Here is an 18,563-nt window from a genome sequence, read left to right as displayed (position 1 = left end):
TTGGATTTATATTGACAAATTTCATGTGCTTCTATTTTTCAATGCCAGACTTCCTACCCCTCCCCCTTTTTTTTCAGTCCCTCTTTTCTTTTGACTTGTCCATCGTTTTTGTATGCTTGTTGTAATATTTTATTTTTGTGTTTGCGTATTTTATATATATTTAACTAACTGATATACAGTAGAGTAGTACTTACTATAATTACAACATTAAATTAAAGAATATCTTTTCCGCCTTTTAACTCATCGTTTGTTTATATTTGACAAAAAGGTCAACAACATTGCAACTCTTTCAATCACACATTGTTCTTCACCAAGGACCTATTTAAAACCGAGAACATTACACAGATTCTAATACTCCGTCCTGCGATAAGCATGGGGAAAGCGCGTTGATTAAGATTTACATCGAGCGCAGATGTTCCTCTCAGTAAGAGTTGTACCGAGGATGAATGTTTATGCTGTTTCATATACAAATATGCCTGTCACAAACAACCAATAATGGTTCTTTTGGCCGAGGCCAAAGGCCGATGGCCTATACCCATTATCTGAGTAGGAGGAGATTCTTGCTCGGCCCACCCACCCTTCTCCATTAATTGTATACTTATAAGCTCAAGCAAATGATGAATAGCATAGAATTAAATTCTTTAGTTTTTATTTTCTGAATATTCGTCCTAATAAAGAAATTATGGTAACACAGCAAGAGTCTCCGACTCACGACCGATAATGTATTGATCATTATACTATAAGAACAAAATCCGTAGCATATTTAAAGAGAAAACAAGATAATCTCTTGTATATTGAATAAAATTAATCGATATAGAGTGATCCGGTAGCACAGTATAAACTTGAGTAAGAACAATATAGTTAACTCATACACTATCTGAATAGCAAAAAAGAAAAGTAAATAAATGAAAGCATGTCAGCAGTATTAAAGGCGCCAAATTCAGCTCCAATAATTCATAGTTAATTTAAAGGGGCTGACTAATAAATTTAAAGTGGGTAATTACTTGTAGTCCACTGTAAGAAAAAAATTGGCAGGTTTTCTTAAAAAAACCTGGCAAACCTGGCAACTTTTTAAATCTCCTACAAGCTTTATCATGTTTAGGTTGTTTGCAGCTTAATTAGGCATATGAATACTTGGTGTGGACAGACTACAGTAAAAAACACTATACAAGGCGCGCAATTTGAAAATTTAAGGCGCACAATTCGAACATTTAAGGCGCACAATTCGAAAATTTAAGGCGCACAATTCGAGAATTTAAGTCGCACATTTGAGTGTATGTTATATTATGTAAAAAATGAGAAATCACAAAGGTTCTTTATTTTCACATTTTGTGAACTGGTTTACAGAATGCTGGACGATGTTATGGTAGTCCTCATTGCTAAGACTACGCCATCCATCCTCGATTCTGGTGAGAATAGTCTCATTGTCGTTCAAACTCTTTCTTCGCACTCTGTCCTTCACCACTTTCCAAAACATCTCAATAGGATTGAGTTCTGGAGAGTATACCGGAAGGTAGACCGAATTGTATCCCCTGGAGGAGATATATCGACTGATATCTGCACTCTGGTGAATGGGTGCATTATCCATCACCAGGAAGTTCCCCTTCATATTGGCATACTTGTCCATCTCACCAAGAACAGCTTTCACAAACATAAAGAAATGCCCGGCCACTGTACCCTTTGAGCCGGACTCACCAGAAGAGGACTGCTTGCAGAACTTAGGATTCCTCAAGCTGACGTATATAAGTCCTTTGGCCGATATAGCCCCAAGAATGGTAAGAGGGTGGGACCTGGTGGTTGGGGTGGTGGTGACTCCCTTCTTTCCCTTCTCGGACCATCCTCTTCTGTGCCGCATGTTGATATCGAAGGCAGACTCGTCCAAGAAAACACAGATGGTCATGTATTTGGCACTTGTTTTCTTCATCTGAAGAATCCAGTTATACCTTGCCTCGATATTCTCCTCACTGTTCTTCGCTACAGGCTGCTTATAGACCTTTTTGAATGTGAGGTTGCATTCGTTGGCCATAAACCTCCCGACAGTCTCTTTCGACACGTTGATCTTGCCAAACACCGAGACGAGATGGTCCATCACGTCTTTAACGTAGACAGATGCATCTTCGGCAACGAATTCTTTAATGCACTTCTTGTGCTCGTTGGTCAGTCCTTTTTTCCTGCCCTTCTTGCCACGGTTGAACAAGTTGTCCGGGTCTTCATCGTACTTCTTCATCCAACGTTGTGCCACTCTGGCGCTTATGTTCAATTGCTTTGCTGCAGCCTTAGCACTAAGCAATTTCTCATCCTTCAGCTTAAAAAACTTGATGATGTCCTCATCAGTGTAAGTATTACGCTGACGAGTAGTCTTGCTTCTTTTTGGTGGGGGATGCTTGGACTTCCCGCTTGGTTCTCTGTCTGGGCACTCTAAATTGGATTTATATATTTAAATACGTTTTTAATTACCACTTTTTTTTTTAAAAAAAAATACCTCCGAGACTTCTGAAATCCTATCTCTATTTCTTGATTCAAGGAATTGGGAATGGGTTGCTATTGTCTCAAGACCATGATAATCCTCGTCAATTATATGACTCAAAGCTTGAGAACCGTCTTCATTAACGCTCTTTCCTTGACCATCTTCGTACACGAATTTAAAGGAGGACATTTTGTTATAGTAGAAGCTGAGATAATTGAGAAAGGAAGTGTGTATTGTTTTCTTTATTACAAGTAAAGCTTTATACACGCAATTCTTTTTGTGAAATTCATTCACAAAAGTTAAGAGTCAGTCACAATGTATTACAGTAAGCCACGTTATATACACTGGAACTAAGGCTTTTGGTTTTATAGCTTCTTGTTGCCACTAAAATTTTGAAGAAATCTTTTTATTTCTTAGGTGTCATATATAAATGGGACTTGATGCACTTCTTGCATGATTTTCTGCAAGGAAAAATAATAATACGTGCTTGGTACGTCACTTTTTGTTTTTCTAAAAAAGAAATTAAAATCTTAAAAGTGCGCCTTATTTTTTCAAATTGTGCGCCTTATTTCCTCAAATTGTGCGCCTTATTATCTCGAATTATGCGCCTTAAATCCTCAAATTGTGCGCCTTAAATTTTCGAATTGCGCGCCTTACAAATGTTTTTTACTGTATGTTTAACAATTTTGCTAAATTTTTATTTTTTTATTTCAAACATGCACTCACAAAACACAAAAACATACTGATAATAAAAGGCCAAAATCATAGTATTGATTATTTATATATTAATTGGGGGTTTCTTTTTCAAGCGTGCATAAGACATTAGCCCTATACTCTTACTTAAAAGAGTATTATTATTTTTATGCAGCTAATATGTTAAGTAATTTCTTTCGAAGAATTTTTCCAGATGTAGTTTTTGGAATCTCTTTGAGAAAGAAAACACTGTGTAGGCGCTTATATGCAACCACCCTATCTGCCACAAATTTCATAATCATGATTTCAGTATCTATACTGGCTTCAACGTCTGGTGCTAGAACAACGTAGGCTCTTGGCAACTCAGTTACTTTCTTTTCGTCATAAACTCCAATGACAGCACAGTCTGCAACCAGGGGAGATTCAAGCTATAAAAAGCATGGGTATGTGTTTGTTAGTAAAACAGGAATCTATATTTAACACACTTTAAAAAATCCTATATATAAATGACTTTACCAAATGGGCCTCTAACTCAGCAGGAGGGACCTATATAAATACTGAAATTAAGAAATGAAGCTGGAAAAGCTATAAGTACAGTACTGTTATACCTGAAATCCATTGTATTTAATCAACTCTTTTATACGATCGACTATATATACGTTATCATCATTGTCTATTACAGCAATATCCCCCGTATGGAAGTAGCCATCAGAGTCAATACACTCAGCAGTTGCTGCTAGATTGTTCAAGTATCCCTGTATATATTGATAGAATATGAGAATTAATACATTTAGAGTGTTAAGAGAGAATCATTCACCTTCATAACATTTGGTCCCTTAAGCCATATTTCACCACTTTCATTGTATCCAACTTCTATTGCACAAACATAACTTTTAGATAAACTGCCTTTTTACTTTACTTTATATTACCTTTGCCTTCTTCATTGACAATTTTGGCTGTCATATTCGATACAAGTTTACCTACACTGCCTATTTTTTCAAGAACAAAAAGAGTAGAATTAAGTAATTTTTGAAAAAATATGTCGATATATGCATTCAATTTATATTAAATTACATGCCTTTATCATTTGCTACCATGCCAACATAGGTTATCAGTCCTACTTCCGAGAGGCCATAGAGCTGTCTGAGTACAGGTTTTTTCAATCGATCTTTAACTTTTTGATCAAGTTCTTTGCTCACTGGTGCAGCTCCATAATGAACAATTTCTAGTGATGACATATTATAATTGTCTAAGGCAGTATGGTTTGAAAGCCGCAAGATAATTGGTGGAGCAAGATATAGTCTGGTTATTTTTTCTTTCTGAATTGTCTCGCAAAACAAAGAAAAATCAAACTTTTGTAAAACATATAAAGGAATTCCATGATAGAAAGTTTCGTTTAAAACAGCGTATAGACCTAAGATGTGGTAAAATGGAAGTATTCCAAGTGAGCGGTGATTTTCTGGATAAAGACAGTATTTATAGGTTTCAAAGTGTTGCTCAAAGCTGGTAGTAAGGTTCGTATGTCTAGCAAAGATATACATTATCCGTTAATTAAAAACATGGGCAAAATTTGCATATTTTCTTACGTTAGCATAACCGCTTTACTTTTCCCTATAAAAACATAAACATAAGATAAAAGGTATATTTCAGGTTTAAAGTCTTACCAGTGGTTCCGGAAGACAAGCATAAAAGTGCTACAGAATCCTTGGCTTCTTCTTCAGTATATTCAATCAGTGTAGCCATACGGTCTGTCAAAAGATATTTTGTGTAAGGTTGTACACCTTCAATAGATGCCTCCCCAAATACAAATATATCTTGAGGAAGAATTCCCGCCTTTTCTCCAGCCTCAAGAGCGACTTTAATATTGCTTTGGAAAGCGATGAGAACTTTTGGTTTGGTCATTTTGAGATAACATTCAAGTTCAGTCTTATTGTAGTTAGGGTTAAGAAGAGATATTGTGCCACCTAATACTTATGTTAGTGTTTTCTAATTTTGTAATATAATATGTTCAAGTATACCTGCTACAATTGTTCCTAGCATAGGAATAATATAGTCATACTAAAACAGCCTTGTTAACACAAGAATACTTTAGAGAACATAATAGCATACTTGATTTGGGGCATATATTGCCAAAATATCATCCTTTTTGAATCCACATTTGTCTTGTAAACCAGCCGCAAACCGTAAAATATTCTCTTTTGTTTGCCGAAATGTCAAGGTCTTTTTTGTTTCAACATCAATAAACAAGACCTTATTTTCGGGAGTAGTAAATTTTCTGCTATTAAAGAGATACTGGATTAGACCGGTTTTAGGAACTTGGATAGGTGGTAAAGGTGATTTAAATATCATGCTATATTATCAAATTATTTGAAAAGATGAATTTATTAAAAACAATAACGAAGTTGCTTCTTATATAGTATATTTTTAAATTCTTATAAACCAATTGAGATATTGAACAAAAGCTGCTGTGTACAGAAATCACACTCTTTGCGCATATTTATTGAGTATAATAATGTTAGTACATGCTTGAAGGCTAAAAAAAAAAGCTTATGCTCTATATATAGGATAACAGTGCATTTTTAGATATTATTTATTATAAGAGCTATATATTCGGATAACATAGTATAAACTATGATTAAAACTAGGCAATCTTTTTCTCGTAAGGTTATTGGTGCTCACTAAATTTATTGATTGAGAAAAATGTTATATTCTTTGACATTTGTACAAGAACTTAAAAAAAAACTGTTTTGGTACAATTGGGTATATTTTTTTTATAAGGGTGTTTTTCAAAAGTACACAATTTTAGTAAAAATCGAGTTAGTAGAAAACTAGTGAAAATAATAATAATAGATACGCATATGCTTAATAATTTAATTTATCAGCTTTTTGCTGTCAACTATAGAGGAAAAAATTTGGATTTATTTCAATCTCTTCTTTGATTTTTTATGATGTTATTTGAGACCCGCTGATTGTAGGAAGAAGGTTGGGAACTTAAAGCCTGGCCATATTTATAATCACACAGCTTCCTCAGCTTCCATCCTTTATACTATTATTCTCAGCTTCGTCGCCTCTCCCGAGTGTTGTCTATGTGATCACTCTAACCAGACTCCTGAACATTTCCTTGTTGAGTGTCCTCTCGTTTGGCAAGTTTGGACTATGATCATGAACAGGTGGATACCACAGTGGCCAGCCCGACCGTCCACAATCCTTCGTGTCTTTTATGCTCTCGACCTTCCTCCCTCCCCTCCTCATATTAACTCATATCATGTTTTGGATGGTGTTCTTGCCGCAGTGTGGAAAGCGTACTGGCGCACAATTTTTGACAACGTGCCTTTTGTTCCTATCAATGTAGTTGTTTCTGTGAACAAATCGCTTCAATTTTTCTTTCAGTCTTCCCATCTCCTAGACTAGTTCTTTCACTTTTGTGCTCCATCTACTATCTACTTTCTCCAGTATTATTCCCTCTCTTTTATTCTTCTTCTTCTGCTCATTTTGCTTTCTCCCTCTCTGTAATTTTGTCGTTTCCTTCTCCCTTTTTACGCATTATTCTACTAAATAGTCCCTACACTTTGTGTGCTCAACAATCTCTTCCCAGGCATCTATCTCTCCTTCTTTAGGAAATACGACCTGTTTTTGAACAATTTAATAATAAAACTTTGTCTCATACAAAAAAAATATCCTGACGGCGTGTCCATTTCAAGACAGGACGTACCATCTTGGTGAAGACCATGGGTGAGAGAGCAAGTCCAAAGGGTAGTACGTGGAATTGCTATGTGTACCCCTTTCAACAGAACTGGAGGTATTTTATGAGATAATTTGGCTATCAGGACATGTAGAAACGCATCCTGCAGGTTGATACTTGTTAAGTAATCGTTGTGGGAAACCATTTGGTATACTTATTTTATAGACTCCGTCTTGAAATGGTGTCGAAGTAAAAACTTGTTCAATGGTTGGTGGGGTATTCGGGATTGTTTATGGGTCAGTATCTCAATAATGGAAATAGTAGATACTGTATGAGTGCGTAATGTACGTGTACCTGGTATGTAACAGTTCCGAAAATTGTCAGCTTGCCAGGTTCATTAGCAAGATAGAACCCGTATTTTACTCTAAAAGTGATTTACAAAAATATTACAAAACAAACAAATTTTCACTTTATGCAGAAAAATTCAATGAAACTAACCATATTACTCTCATATTTCTATCTATTTTTTGAACGAGTTATGAATTTTTTAAAAATAAATAAAAATGAAAATGAAAAGTTACGGAAAATGTTCTTCCACTTTTGCATGATTTTTCTTAGTGAATAAAGACAAGTGATTATACTGGATGGGGACAGGGTGTTACACACAGAAACGATGAATGTCTACTGGACAAGTTAAAAGTGGTCACGCCTAATTATCTGCCGGACTACTCACTATAAGCTTGTATAACAACATGTCCCCATCATCCAAAAAAACCCTGTCCCCTAAGATTTACGATTAATGTTACTACACAAGGTCTATATGTAAATACTTATTACTTTTGTATGGTAAAAAATGAAGAATAAGGAAGAACATTTTCTTAAATGTAAACAAAATTTTAACTTTTATTAATATTCTGAACATATGCAATGCAGCAAAAAGTACATCTTGAATAACAAGAATATTCAATAAATTATACAACCAGAAATAGACAAAAAAGATAGTACATTTTCTCATTTTTGAATGCGAAACTCTGTATAGTGATAGTGATAAGAAATGAATCCAATATATATCACTATATCGAACGCTGAGTTTATTATATAGTTAAAAAAAAAACCTAATATAAATTTTATTTAGTATTTTAAACCAAGCCAACTTTCTTGAATAAAATACTATTAATCCTATTAGAAAATAGTAGTTCCTCACAGTGGTATTAGAAATATCACAAAAAATTGAGAGTAATAGAATTATACTTGATATAGGGATATTCACTTAATAAACTTTGAGACTATGTCTCCCTATAAACTAAAAAAAAAAAAATACTTGATATAGTGATAGTAATAAAATCTTTATCCACCATCCGTATCACTATATCGAGCTTTAACTATAATTGAACAGAAAGAGAAAAACCATAATATTTTACATAAAAAGAGATGGTATAAGATAGAAAATAATAGTAAAAAAAATATTCCTTTCTTCTAATATTTCAAAATGCTTGCTTCTCTAGAAAATACTCCTAAAAATACTAAATTTTATCGATTTAATTCTATAAACAAAAAAAATTGGATTGATACCAACATTAACACCATCTCCACTAAAATCAATGGCTCAAACTATACAAATAACAGTAAAGGTTTGCAAAAACTATCATACATAATATCAATTAATACGTATATTAATAAATTTGCATTTGAAAAAATAGAAAGAGTAGTTTTGGCAGGGCCTATTAAGTATTGGGTTGAAGAAATGAACCTTAAAGGAAATGAAAGGCCCCAGATAACATTCGATAAGTTTGAAACTAAACATGATGTTGTTGTAAAGACGGCAAGTTATAACAGTAATACGTAAAGATGCTCTATTCAAATACATATTTTGCATAAAAACAGATGATGGATAGTTACACTGAGAAGATTCTGCCCTTCAAGTATTCACCTTCGTTTTTAGAAAAAACTATAGCTCATAATGGTGAAATTAGCATAGGATATCTTCTTCAAAGTAAGTTTTAATGAAAAAGAAGAAAAACAAATTGCTAAAATGTAAACGTAGTTTCCGATGAAATTGCTTATGTTACCGGGACTAAGCATTTAGACGTTCCATCTTGTTTACATCGTGTATCTTCTCATATTCTGACAGCTTCTGTTGAGAACTTTCACCTTATACTCCCGGATACTGTGCAAGATATAAGAATAAGTGGCCATGCTGTAAATATAGGCACATCAAGCATAGAAGGTAAACAATAAAGCAATGTACAAGTACTACTTTTGTTTTGCTTTTTACAAAATTAACAATTAATTGGAAATTGTAGTTCTTGTAAATGCTGAGATAATCTCTTGTGCTGACAATACTTTGGGAATAAGAGCAAAACTCAAAGATTTGACGGGGAATTGCATCACAGCTCCTACATCAAATACTGTCTTTATTGCAAAGTTTAATATGGTGGCCGTTAATATTGAAACAGGAAAGCCTGCAAAAACAAACTCACTTATTAGTACAAATTCTAAAGAGAGAACAGCCCAAGAGCTTGCAAATTGTAGGAAATTCAAAAATTATATACTGTGTGTTTGTACTCAAATATTGATAATTTTAGTTCTGAAGAATACAAGTTACATTTCCAATAAAGATACAACAGTCAGTACAAATGGTAGACCTGAGACATCTAAAAGTGCCAGTAACCTTGAAGCGGATGCATTTGATAAGAGAAGTAAGCCTATGTACAAAGAACAGTTCAATGATCAATATATACCTTCACTATATACAAAAGAAAATTCCATGGGCGGATACAAGTTAGTTAAGGATACAACTCTTCAAAGTGCTTTCATAGTAACACCACAGGTATTTTTTTTCTGATATATATATATATATATTGTCAGCCCACTAAACTAAGAGAAATACGGCTAATACTTGATAACTGTTTGTATTTGCAGGATCGCAGTGTTCTTGGATACTTATTTGGTGGAAAAGTAACAATTTTTGTTATTAGTGGTTGTTTATGTATAATATACTAATATACAAGCCATTACAGACTCTAAGATATGTGTATGAAATTGCGTACATCACAGCCCGTATGTTTGTTGGATCTAATGTGAGAATGTTCTCTTTGGATGAAGCCAAGTTTCATTCTAAAGTAAATGTGGGCTCTACAATTAAGCTCACTGCCCGGGTTATTTATTCATCGGAAGATGATAACATGTTCCAAGTCAAAGTGATTTCCAACCTTTCTGATTGTAACGGAACTTTTGGTAGTGCAGAGGCTATGACAGCCAATTTTACATTTTTAAGCTTGGATAAGAAAATTAGAAATGTGGTACCTAGGACGCTGAAGGAAAATGAACTTTACATTGAAGGTGAGTAGGGGTATTTTTTGGTCTTAATAAATTCAAATGCTTAGAGAATGATTAGTAAGCTAAAATCAAATTTAGGAAGAAATAGATTGGATATTGCACAGCATGTCAGGAAAAATATTTATAAACTTAATAATTGTGTTGCTATGCTCTAACGCTAATTATTCGGGCCACACTTTTCCTCTCGGGCACGACGTTTCTCGTATCTCCTTATTTTATCCTACGGAGAGTTTGAATTAGTATTTAATTTAGTCCTGTGGCTTTCTAACTTTAATGACAGACAGTGGCTTTTGCATCCCACACATGGCATTTTTTTTTAACAAATAATCACTTCCCTCTTTCTTAAAAACAAACTTCAATTATGTCTAACAACAATATAAACAACACTATTTATGATATTTCCACCATTCAACAAGTCTTGATCAACTTGTCTTTGGAAGGAATCAAGATGCTTCCTTTGAATTCAACAATATTAGTAAAAGCTAGTGAATAGGAAAAGTGTCTGGAGCAAATCAATGTCCTATGCTCAACAAAATGGAATAAAAAGCATAAATATTCTGGAAAAGGTTTAGTTTTTGGAGAGACTAAAAAATGCCACCGTGCTGGCCAATATATAACAAACCGCCAATTACGTCTTGCCCAGAAAGATACGAAGGCATGCTCTTGTACAGCTGCCTTAAAAATCATACAGCATCTCGACAACCCCAATGTTGTTACATTTTGCCAAACAAAGGCACATGTAAACCATGTTCCTGGAGACTGGGACGAAGTCAGAACTTTTTCTTTGCCTTCTGAAGCCATAAAGATTATTGAAGATCAGTTGAAAGTGGCAGCAGCTGTAGAAGTACAAGAATTTCAGTTCTTAAACAGATTGATAGTTGGGGAGTTGGCATTAGAAAGCCTAATTATGAAGAAATTTACAACAGAATGAGAAAGGTTTGTCAATGAATATAACAGAGCTTTCGTATTAAATTAATATTTATATATCAAATAAATACTCGTATATAAAATAGATGACTACTTTGTTATATATGTTTGCTTCTGATGAAAATGCATCTATTTCCATCTGGTTAAATGTAAAGCTAGCAGAACAAAACTATTGCATTTTTGAAATCAATCTTTCTGTTTATAATGACGGTAAAAAACAATTTGCCTTTGGATTTCAATCACCAATGCAAGTTTCAATCATGAGAATCTCGCAATCTTTTTGTCTCGATGCCACCCATTCAATTTCGTCCAGAAGCGACGAAGTATTATATACTTTGGTCACTCGCCATCCTCAAACAGGAAAGGGATTCCCTGTTGCATACATGGTGACAAACAACCAGACAGCCATACCCATCAAACTTTGGCTTGACCACCTTCGCATCAAGAGCAGCTTCGTACCAATGAATATTACCATTGACCGTAGCATTATGGAGGTTAATGCAATCAAAGAAGCATTACCTGTTTCAGCGTAAAGTGCTTTTAAAATATATTAAGAAAAGTTTAAAGCAATTAGAAGTTAAAAGTATGAAGATCCCATAAAGCCTTATGGTTTTCTAATTTTACATATAAAAATTGCCCATTATAAAAAAGGTGGACCCTATATGTTAATTCTTTCACATATTCTCTTTTCGACATTCTTACTCTTTATACATTTCCCTTTGTCTTTTCCAATCTTTTCTCACATTTATTTTATATACACATCACCCATCCTTTTAATTTTAATTTCCCTCTATTTACCTCTCCAGAGCACACTTGTACCTCTTGCGTTATTTTACCCACCTATATTCTCATTTCCCTTTTTCTCACACCATTTACCTTTCACTATTACTGTTATTAATTTCTCATTTTGATCACATTTTTATTACCATTCTTTCTCTTGATATTGGCATAAACCTGCTTTTATATATATTTTTTCTCACACTGTAGGTTATATCTTCAAACTTACAAACATTTCATTTTGTTTTTATTTTACAAAAGATATATAAGAGACCTATTTTTCAATCAATTCATACCATGACAGTCGTTCAAGATGGAATCCATCAAACGTGTTTTCCAACTTATCCATCGCAGAGATTACTTAACCAGTATAGATCTCCAAGGCGTCTTCTTACACGTCCTCGTTGCCAAAGTTTCACGGAAATACCTCCAGTTATCATGGAAGGGCCATACTTATCAGTTTCGCGTGTTGCCCTTCGGTCTCTCTCTGCCCCCGTTGGTATTCGCCAAGATGGTTCGACCGGCCCTTCGGTGGGCACGACGTCAAGGCATCCGTCTATCTGCTTATCTAGATGACCTCATTGTGATTGTCAAGCCTCCCGAACTCTCAATCTTGCACACCCAACGGGTAGTGAACAAGCTTCAAGATCTCGGATTTCTGATCAAAGTCACCAAATCTAATTTCACTCCAGCCACTTCTATCGAACACTTAGGGTTCGAGATCAACACTGTTTCCATGACTCTCGTTATTCCTCCATCCAAATTGCGCGATATTCGTCGGGAAGCCAGCCGCATTTTACACCGTTCGACCACCACGTTAAGACAGCTTTCGTCCTTTATTGGCAAGGCCCAAACAACGACATTAGCGGTTCTACTGGCACGCCTACAGACCGGACATCTTATCACTGCTCGTAATCTAGCTTTGCGCCGTGGTGTGCAATGGACCGACTCCGTAGATATCCCTCATCTGGCACACTAATAACTCGTCTGGTGGGTCGAACAATTGAGTACATGGAATGGCCACTCATTTTTACCCGAGATTCCTCAGGTCGAAGTGTTTACCGACGCTTCGGAAACGGGATGGGGAATCGTGTTTGACCGCACAGTTCTCTCCAGCAATTGGACACCGTCCCAACGCCTACACCACATCAACTACCTCGAACTTTTCACTATCTCCATAGCCTTCCACCTACCACAGCTACAAAGGAAGGCCATACGAGTTTACTGCAACAACGTGACCACAATTGTGTACGTCAACCACTTTGGAGGGACACGCTTCGACAGTCTTATGCTACTTGCCACCGACATTTGGAAACATTATCTCGCCACTGATACACGAGTCCGCCTGACATATATCCCTTTGCCTCTGAACCCTGCCGGTCCACAGTTCCGCAGCATGATACACCAACTAGAGTGGAGTATTTGCCCTACTTTCTTCCGGCACCTAGACTCGTTGTGGGGACCCTATCACATCGATTGCTTTGCATCAAAGCTCAACAAACAACTTCCCTCTTACATTGCATGGCAATTGGATCCCGAGGCCGCTGCAAGGGATGTCTTATCTGTCAACTGGAGTCCATAAAAACATATATACTTGTGTTCTCCTTGGAACCTTTTGCTTCGCGTTGTTCAAAAGATACAGTTGGGAAAGGTGTCCGCCACCTTAATCATTCCCAACTGGCCAAGTGCATTATGGTACCCACTCCTTCTCCACTCCACCTTTCGCCCCCCACTTTCTATCCCACACCAGTATGTGCTACCGGCCCCAGGAAGTTCCAGCGACGTTCTTCAACGAAACCCCCACTGGCACATAATAGCATGGGATATAGGCCGGCATAACTCTAGCAGATAGAGATTTCCAACTGCTCCTTCCTCAGTCCTCTTCCCCCGCTCGGATCTCAACCTTCATTCTCACACATTTTCTTTCCCGTTCCGCCATTTAGAATTTTTATACTGGTCGTTCTGACGTTTAACGTTATTATTTTGTCATATCTTCTCTACGAGCAGTTATCTGGAATCACAGTCAGAGTCTCTGGCGAACGAAGAATAATAGATATTTTGTTCGAGGCTATAGGCCGACGACCTATCATTATTATTTGAGGAGACAGAGACTCTGGTTGTCCCTTCCCCCCTTTCCCAGTTTTCCTTTAAAACACTTATATATACCAATCGCTTACCGATGATAAAGAGTATAGAATACAATAATAAATCAATTTATTTAAAATTTTCGTACAAATAAAGAAATTATGATAACACAGCCAGAGTCCCTGGCGAACGAAGAATAATTCTGTACATAATGGTATAAAAAAACAATAGTTCGTTTGTTTCCCAATAATTCCGCGAGTTTCTGTTCTTTCAATACACTTGTCTACTCTTGTCCACTAGTGGTTTTTTCCAACCGGGCTTGTAATTCTTCATAGAAAGCCTGTTTTTCGGAAAGTTCTTGTTGCAAAGCCGTATATGCTGTGCGAGAATGGTCTAGTTCTTCAAGCAGAGAATCTATTCTTTCTTCGTTTGAATAGTTTACACCCTTGATGACTGCATCAATAACCTTGACGATACGCCATAACCGGAAGATAATCAAGAGTCTGAGAAATAATAAACCAGTTAAAAAATGATATTTTTGTTAGACTAGAAGGTACATATAATATATATCTCAATATTATTTTACCCTGCTACTTCACGCTCTTTTCCACGCAAGATAACCTCAAGCAAAAAAGTTGATCCCACAACTACAATAGTATGATATTATTCCAAGTTATTTTTTTTTATTATTAAATCACTTAATATATCTACTTGCCTGCAATGTCAAATACATGAAGCTTCCAATGTGTCCATCCCGGAAGGTAGTAATGGGGGCCAAAAGCAATTAAGTGCAACAGACATTCCACCACAAACATACAAGTAATTGTGGCAGTTATATACTCTGCTAATTCAAATGCTAAAATCCAATTGTGATTTGCACTCTCGAACAATCTGAGTTCAATATCGACCTTGCATTCATGGAAGAATGTATACAAAATTTGGATAAGGACACAGACTGTATCAATCAAAGTCAAACCGAGAATAGTCCAGTGGAGGGTCTCGGATTCTAATATATGCCCAAGACGGACACGCCATGAAATTCTCTCGATAGTAGCTGGTTCGTCTGTGACAAGTGGACCATTTGTAGTAGGCAACGTCCCATAAGATGTCATTTTTCTAATCTTTTTGTTTCAAAAAATGAATACAATTCAATGAAATTTTAACCCGTATAGGTGATAGAAAGAAGAAGTGCAGAGGTGTAATGACACATCAAGTTACAAAAAAGAAATCAGAGTATTTTATTTTTCGTGTGCCATAGGTGGTGTTACCCAGAAATACACAGCATACCCTTTTTATCCCAACTCCAAAATAAGCCATAAAGCCTATCTCTCTTGATAGCTTCCTAGAATTTTCTGTTAAAGCCACTTGTGTATTGTATTGTATTATAATATAAAACATAAAAGAAAAAAGAAAAGAAACCAAAGATGCAAGCTATGTTTTGGTGGTAATGCATAAAAGAGAAGATGAAGTTGAATGATTAAAGCTTTTGTTTCTCTGCATTTCTCTTTCAAAAGGGAAAAAAAACTTAAGGAATTAATTGACGTGGGACAAAGTAGTGTTCTTTTAAAGAATGTTCCAGGGGACATTTCCAGTTGCAGTTGCCAAGAGGACATTAGGATCAGCCATGTTGCGTGCACTAAAATGACAAAGTGTCAGAAATATTTGGTTTATAGCTTTTCCCTATACTTACTTTCTCTCATCTTCACCCTGATCCTCAAAAAATGTACGTCTGATCATTGCCTTGTATTCGTTAAACTGTTCCTCAACAGCCTTAGCCTTATCCTGAGAGTGCTTTACCAGCTGAAGCAGACTATGTTCAAGCTCTGTGGTAGGCACAATAAATGACAGATCGACTAATTCAATTTGTCAGTATACACTTTGTAATCCACCTTTTTATATGAGTGTGTGTATATTACCTGATTCAGGGTTGAATTTACGTACTGGGTTACCCTTTGCCTTCTCTTCTTCCTCTTCAATAATCTCAAGTTCTTCAAATGCTATTTTTATATCAAGTTAGGTATATAATTCACAAACTCTAATATTATACATTACCATGAAGAAGAGCATCATCTTCAAGAACAGGCTGCAAAAGAGTATCGTCTTCCCAGAATGTCTCTTTTCCAGTCAGCTTGTACTCTTTTGTGTTTGCAAGTTCAGGGTTCTCCTTGACTTGCTTTCTGATGTAGTTGAGCATACGAATGCACTTGTAAAAATCAAGGTCTGTCATCCAGAAATACCACGGTCAGCCCATTTCTCTCTCTCTCTTTCTTTTTATTTTTAACCGTATACGTATGGCTTCTGTTTACCGAGTGCTCGCTTCACTGCCAAAAAGTCAAAACCGTGCTCCTTGCAATGACCAAAAGCTTCCTCGGGAATTTCGAAAACCTTGGTACAGAACAAACATTTGGCCTCTTCATTGAATTCATCATCGTTCTCCCAGTCCTCCCAAGTCTCCTCTTCATTTTTATATAATTATTAAAACTATATTATTAGTCTTACCGAACCCATAATAGTAATTGCTAGCTTTTTATAAATCCTTACCTTTAGGGTCAATCTCAGAAGCCGAGTACTCCGAAGCAGCATACAAAGAGCTGTTGCCATGGCCAGCCAGCCGGCTTACGGGATTGCTCTGTGAATGGGCCATTTCGATGAGAATTTTATGTATAGAACAAGTGTTAAAAAATTATGAAGTCCCTTATTTTATCCTACGGCAAAATTATAGGGTCCCTTTTCGAGCTTTTTTTTTTGCAGGACAACTTCAAGGTAAAATAGTCACCTGGAAGCCACTTGTCCTTCTTTTGGGTAAAGAGGGGATAAAGTTGCCAAAAAAGAAAGTACAACCTGATTAAGTGTACGCGCTCTATCTAAGTCTCTCAGTTTTAATCGTCATGAGTTCTAGAGATGCTATCGCAAAGTCATTTGAACTTAACGATGGAGAGCATTCTTCAGTTATAGATGAATGTAAGGTGTCCTCTAATTGGATGCCATGCATGGCTGATCTGTCTTCTTTTTTTTTTCATTTATAGTACACTCTTTGTGTAGAATATATAATTTGAATGCAGAGGATCTTAAGTTTAAATGGGAGGCTTTCTCTATCAACATGGGAAGCATTGTGGCTCCAACTGTTGGACTTGTTCGCCAATTAAAGTCGAGTCTCCAATTCGAATTTCAACAGAAACTTCAGACAAAATCAAGATCAGAACCGTCTAATCAGGCACCAAAGTACGGAGGGATTGCATTTAGCATTCCCATGGAAGAAGATACTGGAGCTGATATTCTTGGTGCCTTGTGAGTGAGAAAATCCTATGCTCGAATACAAGGACTTTTTTTTTCTAAACTGTTATAACAAAACAAAAAACAAAAAAGTATGTCAAATTGGTCAGGGTCTTCAGCAAAGTCAAACTTAAAGAAGCAACAAGAAGCATTGGCTCCCTCATCTATTCTATTGAAACAGCAGTAAGATATCATAATTTAATCTTCCGGAACACTCTATTGAAGACCCGTTCAAGATCAAAGGCATCTGCGGAACTCGACAATCGCATAGGGGCAAATATTGTAGACAGCCAGTTCAATGGACACTTGGATCTTCCAAAGCAGCGGCCAAATACTAGTGCTAATACCACAGTTCGTATTCTACAGCCACCTATCCCGAAATATCGATACATGTTTGAAAAGATCAGTGAAAAGTCAGAAGGTAATGATAAATATGATATCAGTGGCTTTTCTTTATGAGTATTAACTGTGCCTTGCTTTAGGGCTTGATGAACAAATTGAGTTTATTGGAGATGTGATTGGAAAGCATTATAATGTAGAAACGTATGCTAATCCATTAAAAGCAAGCCAGGTAATCATTATTTGTGTGTGTGTGTGTGTGTGTGTTTTTTTTTTGGGACTCACATTAGTGTTATTTTTTTATAGAGCCAAGTTACTGCTGTAGGCCGTGTCTGTTGTGATTCTTCAGGTGTAAAGCTCAACAAGACATCAGTTGTATTGGAGACAACTCGTGAACTTGGTATGGGAAAGCGAGTGAAGTTAGATTTGAAAAATGTTGAAGAGTATTCCTTGTTCCCTGGACAGGTAATAATTTTAGCCTTTGAATAATGAAATGGTTTTATTGATCTGATACTTTTTTAGATTGTTGCTGTCCGAGGAACCAACAATACCGGAAAGGCATTTACAGTCGATAGTATCATTACAGTAAGATATTATTATATAGTTGGATAGACTAGATCTAATGCCACCTTTTTAGCCACCTTTGCCTCCTGTTCTTCCTAGAAAAGAAAAAGAAATTTACAAATACTCTATGGAGAGTGGTGCTGATAACCAACCAGTCGATATTGTGGTTACTAGCGGACCATATACACTTGATGATGATTTATCCTACAAGACATTGGGAGCATTTATCCAAACATGCATTGCTCAAAAACCTGATGTGGTTATTTTGGTACGTATTATTAATAATAAATCTTCTGCTGCTAATACTTTCTTTAGATGGGTCCATTTGTACCTGAAAGTCATCCTATTATAGCCAGTGGCGCTCTAGATGTCACTCCCCAAGATGTCTTCCGTGAGCAAGTGGCTAAACGCATTAAT

General features: G+C 36.1%; 6 protein-coding genes across 6 annotated transcripts; 3 read left to right on the top strand and 3 right to left on the bottom strand.

The window, feature by feature from the left end:
• Positions 1 to 3,327: 3,327 nt before the first annotated feature.
• PHYBLDRAFT_21165 (hypothetical protein) lies at positions 3,328 to 5,509 on the bottom strand (the record flags this gene model as incomplete). Its single annotated transcript, XM_018439751.1, has 9 exons — positions 3,328 to 3,588; positions 3,677 to 3,706; positions 3,769 to 3,915; positions 3,978 to 4,033; positions 4,090 to 4,145; positions 4,235 to 4,684; positions 4,788 to 5,124; positions 5,179 to 5,218; positions 5,270 to 5,509. The coding sequence occupies 9 exons, from the start codon at positions 5,507 to 5,509 to the stop codon at positions 3,328 to 3,330; spliced, it is 1,617 nt and encodes a 538-aa protein (XP_018291391.1).
• An 807-nt stretch (positions 5,510 to 6,316) lies between these two features.
• On the top strand, positions 6,317 to 7,095 carry PHYBLDRAFT_145747 (hypothetical protein; the record flags this gene model as incomplete). Its single annotated transcript, XM_018431528.1, has 3 exons — positions 6,317 to 6,520; positions 6,862 to 6,959; positions 7,068 to 7,095. The coding sequence occupies 3 exons, from the start codon at positions 6,317 to 6,319 to the stop codon at positions 7,093 to 7,095; spliced, it is 330 nt and encodes a 109-aa protein (XP_018291390.1).
• Positions 7,096 to 8,586: 1,491 nt separating this feature from the next.
• PHYBLDRAFT_145746 (hypothetical protein) lies at positions 8,587 to 11,641 on the top strand (the record flags this gene model as incomplete). Its single annotated transcript, XM_018431527.1, has 10 exons — positions 8,587 to 8,655; positions 8,727 to 8,835; positions 8,887 to 9,069; positions 9,146 to 9,370; positions 9,428 to 9,541; positions 9,602 to 9,672; positions 9,765 to 9,800; positions 9,863 to 10,184; positions 10,748 to 11,025; positions 11,195 to 11,641. 10 exons carry the CDS (start codon positions 8,587 to 8,589, stop codon positions 11,639 to 11,641), a joined length of 1,854 nt encoding a protein of 617 aa, XP_018291389.1.
• A 980-nt stretch (positions 11,642 to 12,621) lies between these two features.
• Positions 12,622 to 13,724, top strand: PHYBLDRAFT_168705 (hypothetical protein; the record flags this gene model as incomplete). The annotated part of the gene is made up of 2 exons (XM_018435921.1): positions 12,622 to 12,817; positions 13,522 to 13,724. 2 exons carry the CDS (start codon positions 12,622 to 12,624, stop codon positions 13,722 to 13,724), a joined length of 399 nt encoding a protein of 132 aa, XP_018291388.1.
• Positions 13,725 to 14,076: 352 nt separating this feature from the next.
• PHYBLDRAFT_187069 (hypothetical protein) lies at positions 14,077 to 15,134 on the bottom strand. The gene is made up of 3 exons (XM_018439324.1): positions 14,686 to 15,134; positions 14,557 to 14,617; positions 14,077 to 14,473 (listed from the first exon to the last, which is right to left on the bottom strand). Exons 1-3 carry the CDS (start codon positions 15,080 to 15,082, stop codon positions 14,254 to 14,256), a joined length of 678 nt encoding a protein of 225 aa, XP_018291387.1. The 5' UTR covers positions 15,083 to 15,134; the 3' UTR covers positions 14,077 to 14,253.
• A 399-nt stretch (positions 15,135 to 15,533) lies between these two features.
• Positions 15,534 to 16,614, bottom strand: PHYBLDRAFT_145743 (C2H2-type zinc finger transcription factor; the record flags this gene model as incomplete). The annotated part of the gene is made up of 6 exons (XM_018431526.1): positions 15,534 to 15,606; positions 15,661 to 15,823; positions 15,887 to 15,967; positions 16,023 to 16,190; positions 16,277 to 16,426; positions 16,512 to 16,614. 6 exons carry the CDS (start codon positions 16,612 to 16,614, stop codon positions 15,534 to 15,536), a joined length of 738 nt encoding a protein of 245 aa, XP_018291386.1.
• Between the last annotated feature and the right edge of the window lie 1,949 nt (positions 16,615 to 18,563).

The sequence above is a fragment of the Phycomyces blakesleeanus genome, assembly GCF_001638985.1.
Source record: "Phycomyces blakesleeanus NRRL 1555(-) unplaced genomic scaffold PHYBLscaffold_11, whole genome shotgun sequence".
In the NCBI taxonomy this organism is placed as follows: Eukaryota; Fungi; Mucoromycota; class Mucoromycetes; order Mucorales; family Phycomycetaceae; genus Phycomyces; species Phycomyces blakesleeanus.
Note: the sequence above shows the minus strand (reverse complement) of the source record. Positions and strands in the feature narration are given on the sequence as shown.